The sequence below is a fragment of the Lepisosteus platostomus genome, chromosome 28 (genome assembly GCF_059453375.1).
Source record: "Lepisosteus platostomus isolate fLepPlt1 chromosome 28, fLepPlt1.hap1, whole genome shotgun sequence".
In the NCBI taxonomy this organism is placed as follows: domain Eukaryota; kingdom Metazoa; phylum Chordata; class Actinopteri; order Semionotiformes; family Lepisosteidae; genus Lepisosteus; species Lepisosteus platostomus.
Window position 1 is genome coordinate 10,164,548 of NC_142638.1, and position 7,865 is coordinate 10,172,412.

General features: G+C 52.7%; 1 protein-coding gene across 1 annotated transcript; it reads right to left on the minus strand.

Annotated features, from left to right (window-relative positions):
• Positions 1 to 2,993: 2,993 nt before the first annotated feature.
• LOC148638857 (keratin, type I cytoskeletal 19-like) lies at positions 2,994 to 6,891 on the minus strand. Its single transcript, XM_088623315.1, has 8 exons — positions 6,330 to 6,891; positions 5,424 to 5,506; positions 4,945 to 5,101; positions 4,478 to 4,642; positions 3,979 to 4,104; positions 3,554 to 3,774; positions 3,372 to 3,439; positions 2,994 to 3,263 (listed from the first exon to the last, which is right to left on the minus strand). The coding sequence occupies exons 1-8, from the start codon at positions 6,786 to 6,788 to the stop codon at positions 3,166 to 3,168; spliced, it is 1,377 nt and encodes a 458-aa protein (XP_088479441.1). The 5' UTR covers positions 6,789 to 6,891; the 3' UTR covers positions 2,994 to 3,165.
• Positions 6,892 to 7,865: the final 974 nt, after the last annotated feature.

Sequence of the window (7,865 nt, forward strand, 5' to 3'; positions counted from 1 at the left end):
CCAGGTGGAGCAGAAAATCGCTATACAAGTGTAATTAATGAATTAATGTGCTGTGTGATCCATATCGGGGGCTCCAACTTGAATGCAGGGGGACACATGAATGGCTTCAGGACACATAATACCAGATTGACTGATTGATCTAGATCGGTCATTGATTGACACCTTTAAAACCACATGGACGAGGGCTCCCCAGGGCCAAAGTGAGCTGAGCTTTCACCCGCGACAGCAGTGCACAGTTGAGTTTAAATTGGCCATTCCGAAAGGCCCCAAGCTGACAGACACTCAGCACGTTAATGACATTTCCTCTTTGGCCTCTTCGCTCACAGGAGATCACATTAGCTGCTGCTCCTCCTAATGGGTTTATTTCCTGCAGCTTTCTCAGCGCTGGGTCTTCTGTTCGCACACGACAGAGGGCCCATCAATCATTTTCACACTCCGCCTGCCCATGAGGGTGACACTCATAATCTCTCCTGTAATCTCCTGCTCAGCTGTCTGGAACACCGAGGAGCTGTGAGAGATGATGAATGACAAAAGGCATGAGGCCTAATCTACGTGCAGATTCCAGAAGCTTTGATTTCATTCAGGGAGATGATCTCAGCGTGACAGGCCCCTGCCTGAAGAATGTGTGGGATGTCTCTTCCTCTCTCCCTCCGTGAATCGCAGAGAAGCCACCTGCTCACTGCAGGTCAAGACTCCGCTACAGTTCAATACATTGAACGCTAGAAAACAAAAAAGCTAAGACAAGGCCCCGAGCTACAAATACATCCTGTTCTCACAGGATTAAGGCACTAAGACCAGAAAAACAGTAACAAATGAGAGGAGGCCAGTCGGCCTGTTTGGTAGTTAGTACCTTGAATCTAATCCAGACATTATGTGAAAGAAACCAGGGTTTCAGCTTCAACCACATGGCTGGGTAACTTGTTCCACACTCCCACCACCCTCTGGGTAAAAATGTTTCTTCTTTTCTCATTGATCTCCCTTTTAAAGGCACTTCCGCATAGTTTTCCCCCGTTCTGTTCACTTTCATTCTGATAAAACCCACTGGGTTGCCCTTGGCAACTCTTTTGAGGATCATGAATACTTGCCACAGGTGCTGTGGTGGTCTTCTCTGGGTCTTTTTTAAAAAGGTTTCGTTCTTTCAGTGCGCCAGTGCAGAACCTTCCTGTAACTCCCAGACTGCACCTGGTTGTTTTTCTGCTGCTCTGGAATCAGCCCAGAGAATGTGTTTTGTAATGAAGTGTCTCTTTAAACCGTTTCCGTCTCATCTTTATTGTTTCCCTATCCATCTTATCCAGTTCTACTTCTCTTAAACCCCCCTTCCTTCCAAGTGAGCTTTTCTGGGTTTACACCCCTTTTGGCATCACCTGTCTGTACACTTTCAAAATACACTGTAAAACACCCCATTAGGATCACAGATGACCGATGATCCTCTCACCTCTCCGTGCCTCACTCTGCCCCGATTGTTCGATTAGAAGAGATCTATACAAGCACGTCCTGTTGTAGCAGCTCACATACCGGTGAGAAAGCAGTCACATGTACCATTTCATTTCCTGCTGCCGAGTGTTGCTGTAGGTCTTCTCCAGTCTGCGTTGGGAAAGTCAAAGCTGCCCATTAAAACTACTTCTTTTGTACTTAAGTTCTTAATTTCATGATCGATAGAATCGATACCTGCATTTGGTGGCCTGTAGCATACCATTAGACGATCAGTACAGAATGTTTTTTTGACTAATCTGATCCATATCGATAAAGACACTTTTGAATCCTGGTTGCCATTCTTGATCGGGGAGCCTTATAGTAAAGTGCAGCAGTAAAGACTTCTGAACCGAGTGTCAAAATCAACCATCCCCAATGTCTTCAGAAATGAAGTCCTAGAATAACCCTCCTGAAAGTGAATGTTGATGAAGAGCACAGGGCTGCCACCTCCACAGGTACAGCACACAGGGAATGGACATACCCTCTCCCTATAGCACTGGAACACAAAGAACTTCCTTGCCATCCCAAAGTCTGACCACGGTTCCCAAACCCGCACTGACAGGGTGTGGCGCCCTCTGCACTCATTTTTAATGCCTTTGTTTGCTTGATTCGTGTTGCTTTAGCCGAGAGTTTAAAAAAAAAAAGCTAACAAGCAGCGAAGACAAAACGAGGATAAAGCCCGTTGACGACGAACGCCTGTGGTCGTCTTCAAATGTGCTTTCGCCCGTTTAGGTTTCCATGCGTCTAAGATAAAGAGGCACGGATAGAAAGCGAACACATAAGATTTCTCCCAGCCGGTGCGGATCCACTCCGCTCCTGCAAGAGCCAGTGAGAAGCAGGGACCCAGCCGGAGCAGACGGCCCTGGGGCGGAGGCGCGGAGGCGCCGCCGGAGCCGGAGCGCAGCTTGTAGAGACAGGGAGGGGCCGCCTGCAGCAGCGGCAGGATGGTAAGGGCGGCCGGCGGTGCATAAATACAGCACGGAAATTGAACACAGGTGCGCGAAGACCTGGGCGGTAACGAGACTACTTAATGTTTATTACACTGTCACTTTAAGAAGTCTTTGCCCTCCCTTGGCTGTATACAGAGTTTAAACAAGTTTAGAACAGGTGTGGTTTCTATCCTGGGGACAGCGTGTTTGAATGTTGTTTGGACCAAACAGACGTTCCAGTGTCTGTAACAGCGCTTAGTGAGCAGTGAGAGTGCTCTGGTTCTTGGAAAAACCTGAATGTACAGGACCCCTTGTCCTCCTTCTGTTACTCATGATAACAGCCCTTATAACCCTTAGATGTAGTATAATAATAAATACTGTTTTGAAAGCATAGATAATGCCCTTTAAATATCTTACAAAGCCTCTGATTGTCGTCCGAGCTACAGTATATAATGGTTGAAATGTCACCTTATTAAAAATAGTATAAACCCCCCTAACAGCAAATTCGTTATCTTATCAAGACAATTTGATGCGGTCAAATGAGACAGGATTCAGCTTTTCTAAAAAGAATTGGCACACAAGATCTTGAACTGCGCGACTCCTTTTTTATTTCTTTCTTTTTTACGGGAGAGGACAAGCAGGAGCAGAGAAAAACAGGGGTGCTGAATGATGTCATAGGTCAGGGTGCGCGCCGCCGGTTCTGGGAGATCCGCGCCCTTCCCTCTCTCCTGCCGGCTCCCCGGGAGTCATGGCAACAGGGGCCCTACTTCTTCAGCACCTCCACGTCCTCCGTGCGCGACACCACCTTCCCGTCCACCACCTCCTCGATCACCGTCCTCACTTTCCTGGTCACCACGGGCTCTGCGGGGCGGGACGGGAGCGGCTGTTAAACACGGGGGGGCGCAGCGAGCGGCCGCGCGTTTCGCACGGGGGTCAGCCCGAAGCTACCGGGAGAGCGAGCAGTTTTACCTGGCTTGGGCGGCTTGGGCAGCTCTTGTTTCACGACTTCCACCTTTGTCGTTTTCACAGACCCTCTCCTGCAAAGAGGAATAAAAAAGGGCTGTAGTACCGTTGAAGGGCTCTGCAAGCCAAGACCCCAGAGCCCAGCCCCCAGCCGAGCCCCCCCCTGTGCTGCGGCTGACCCCACTCACCCCACGTCCTCCCCGTCCAGCAGGCGGCGGTACTCGGCGATCTCCATCTCCAGCCGGGTCTTGATGTCCAGCAGCATCTGGTACTCGCTGGACTGCCGCTCGGTGTCCGCGCGCACCCGGCCCAGCTCCGTCTCCAGCATGTTGATGGCGCCCTGCAGCTGGGTCAGCTGCCTGCTGTAGCGGCCATCCGTGTCCGACAGGGTGCCCTCCAGCGCGGCTTTCTGCGGGAGACAGAACCACAGGGGGGTCAGCTCACAGGGTGGGGGCCCGTCTGACTGTCACAGGGGCCGAACCCCAGCTGTGCGATAATGCAGGACTGAGGTTTCACAGGCAATCAATTATTAATAATTATTATTAATCCCAGGCATTTAAAGGCCCCCAGTTCCCTGGCTGCAGTATGGATCCAGAACCGCCCTCTTGCTCACCATGCTGAGCTGGGTCTGCAGCTCGATCTCCAGCCCCTGCAGGGTCCTCTTCAGCTCGTTGATCTCGCTCCGGCTGGTCTGGATGGCCTCCGTGCTGGTGCTGACCTGCTTGTTGAGCTCGTCAAACTGCGGGAGGGAAACGCAGCAGGAGGTCAGCATCTCTGTGGCAGACTCCCCTCCCCCCCAGCCTGCTCCTACACCAGGCTGCTGCGCATTGGCAAACTGAATGTGCTGGCCCCTGGAGGTGCCCTCTGGTTCCGTACCCTAATTTTGACTCTCATGAGGCAGGGAGGCTCAAATCTATCAACATCTTAACACGCAACATAGTATAATGATCAATCACGAGTTTTAATCTTAGCTGCAGATTTTGCCAGTTGGGTAACTGAACTGAAGAGCAACAGCCAGAATTGCTGAAGGAGGGATGTTTCTGTAGTGCCTGGTTCATTAGTCCACTGTGCTCCTCGCTATGCCCAGGGTGATGCCCAGCGCGATGCCTCACCTTGTCCTTGTACCAGCCCTCCATGTCCCGGCGGTTCTTCTCGGCGATGCCCTCGTACTGCGCCCGCATCTCCTCCAGCACCCTGGTGAGGTCCTGCTGGGGCGCCGCGTCCACCTCCACGTTCACAGAGCCTGAGGACATCTGGGCGCGCACAGCCGCCAGCTCCTGCAAGAGCGCCCACAGGGCGAGAGTCAGGGGGCGGGAGAGGAGCAGGAATGGCACACATTCGCCCTGCGCTCGGAGCTACAGTGACCTCTCTGTGGGGTCTGGGCAAAAAGCAGTCCGCTGGAGACAGGGTGAAGTATTCAAACCTCCTTTCAGTCTCATCCTGCGAGGATTTGCATGTATTCTTATTTTAACAAACAGTATTGTATGAAGTGATGATGACGTTCTGGATCAGTGCTCTAAGGTTCAGGACTGATCTGCTCCTCTTTTGAGGGTCCTGCGCCCCTGCGCCCTAGACCCACCTCCTCGTGGTTCTTCCTGAGGAACACCAGCTCCTCCTTCAGGCCCTCGATCTGCAGCTCCAGGTCGGCTCTGGCCAGCGTCAGCTCGTCCAGCACCCTCCTCAGCCCGGCGATGTCGGCCTCCACGGACTGGCGCATGGACAGCTCGTTCTCATACCTGCGGGGAGAGGCGGGAGGGGACGGTTCTCACTGGCCTGCGGAGCGCGGATCCCCCCCAGAACATACCAGAATGTCCTGAAACACATCCAGACCCCTTATGTGCACGAGTGTCTGTATCAGGTGTTCTAGACCAGGTGCTGTGGTGTTTGTGTCTGCTCGGGTTTGTGCTTGGCATTGTGCCACACGCATGGGATGTCTGCTTCAGGACTGCTCTAGTCTCCCTCCGCACGGCTTTGTCTGCCTCCTCTGGGGTCTTTTTTAGCCCCTCTGGTGACGCAGCACCGCAAATGCATCGTGGGTATGTGGGCTGTCGGACTCACTTGACTTTGAAGTCGTCCGCGGCCAGCTTGGCGTTGTCGATCTGCAGGACGGTCCTGGCGTTGTCCATGGTGGCAAAGTGGATCTGCGGGGACATGAGAGGAATGAACTCGGTTACAGCAGACAGCTTTAGAAGGGGAAACGGGTTCAAATCCGAAAATGGGCACTTACAATTCAAGTTTCTCATCGTTGCCTATAGGGATAAAAACCAGAACGATAAATCTATTTTAGTACTTCACTCGACCTACACCGTTGTCTAGCCGCGGGCTTTTTTCCCACTAGAGATAATTAGCAACGCGTGTGGTAGTTTTAAAATCCTCAGCGGGTTGATAACGGAACCCGATGCCCTCCTTTGTTTTCTGGTGACGCGTGTCCTGAAAGACAATGAGACGCGGAGCTCGGTGCGGATTGAACTCTCATTAGGCGTTTAGCCGAACGGCTCGGTCTGCATTATTAACCAACTCATTCTCCTGGACAGCGCAACGTTTTTTTTCTTGCAGTGAAAAACAAAACCATTTCGAAAATTGCCTCTCACGGGTAAAAATGAAACAGTTTTGTTTGAAAGCGCTGTTAGCTTTAATAGGAGCGAGCGTCAGTCACGCATTTCCGACTTCCCAACAGTCGGCTTTGGCGACGTTTTCACTGTCTAACCGCTCCTGCCAGTTTCTGTGAATTATTTTCACTAACTGCCCTGCAGTCACACTTTCTGCGCGGAGCGGGTGTGAACGCGATTTCGCACCTGCGGTCTCACCGAATTCCGCTGCACCGGGCGTTTATTTACCCCACAGCTCGTAATACTGCGAAAACACTATTTCATATCATATTTATCACAGTGAGAAGAATGAGTGTGCCCTTCAACACCCTGTGGAAGTGTGTGAATTCACAAAGCTTGCGGACAGGTACTGTACCTTTTGGCGCAGGTCGGCGATGGTCTTCTCGTAGGCGCTGTAGTCCCGGGCGACCGGCGCTTTCTTCTCGTACCACTCCCGGATCTTCCGCTCCAGCTCGCCGTTGGCGGCCTCCAGCGAGCGCACCTTCTCCAGGTAGGTGGCCAGGCGGTCGTTCAGGTTCTGCATGGTGGCCTTGTCGTTCAGAGACACTTCTCCGCCGCCCCCGAGGGCGCTGGACAGGGAGAAGCCGCCGCCGCCGCCCCCGGGGGCGCTGGACAGCGAGAAACGGCCGCCGTAGCCGCCCCCGGCGGCGCTGGACAGGGAGGACGCGGAGCTATAGGAGATCCTGGCACCGCTGCCACCAGCCCCGGCGTAGACGCTGGGCGCCCGCGCCGCGGACATGCGTGGGTTGTACCCCCCGGAGAGTGACCTGGAGGAGTAGCTGGTGTAGCCTCTGCTTGACAGTGTCTGAGCCATGTTCTGTTTCCGAAGTAGCAAGATGGGTCGCCGAGTGGTGAGAGCGCTTGAGCAAATACCCCGAGTGACACTAAGAGCGCACGGTGGCAAAGTGCCCTTGGGAAGATCTATATAAAGCCGAAAGACTGGGTGGGGCGGCCCATGGGCGTTTGTATCCTTTTGTGATTCATGCCTGCGTCCATTGAAAATGCCTGACTGACGCGCTGCAGGTGAGCCCCCACCTACACCTGCCCGCGAGCCGCCGCCGCCCGCAGTCTGGCTGCGCTCCGCGTGAAGCCCTCACCCTCGGGTGTGTCTCCGCGAGCGCTGCCCCCCCATTACCCTCCTATTGTTTTCGGGCTCCACAACATCTGGTAGCCGGTCGGCAAAGTCGCGCATTCAGTTTTCCCTTTGAAAAGCTTTTGTGTCTCTTAGAACCTGATAATCACCCAATAATGCTTCATGCTGTATGTTATCTTATTACACAATAATTAGCAGAACATGACTGCATTTCATATAAGTCAACTATTATGGAAATAAAGAATAGCAGGGTTTTTATATCAAAATATCTGGATGAGAACGTGTTTCTCGGCATTGACTTGTTTCAATTGTACCATTTTCTAAGTTTAAACGCAATTGTTTATGTCCATATTATTGAGGCTGCTGATGTTATCAGTAAGAGTAACTCACCTAATAATGATTATTTCTCAGAAAAGGAAACGAGACCAGAGCGATCTCCCACACGCACGTACTTGAAAGTAAGGTGTAGGATCTCGCTCCGGTCTCTTGTTTCCACATGACCGCGGGTGAGTTGCGCGCTTCAGACCCGACCTGAGCTGAGGGAGGAAAGGGGGTAAAAACAGCGTCTGGAAATACCGCCCCGGGCTCCGGGCAGAGAACCGAGACCGAGCTGCCGAACCGCCCCGGGCTCCGGGCAGAGAACCGAGACCGAGCTGCCGAACCGCCCCGGGCTCCGGGCAGTTGCGTAGCAGCCGGGGGGTCCACACCCGGACCTCACTCTAGCATGTCTGGAAAAAGACATGTTCATTTCTGCTTTATTTTGTGTTATCTGTATGACAAGCTAATTCAAAAGAATGA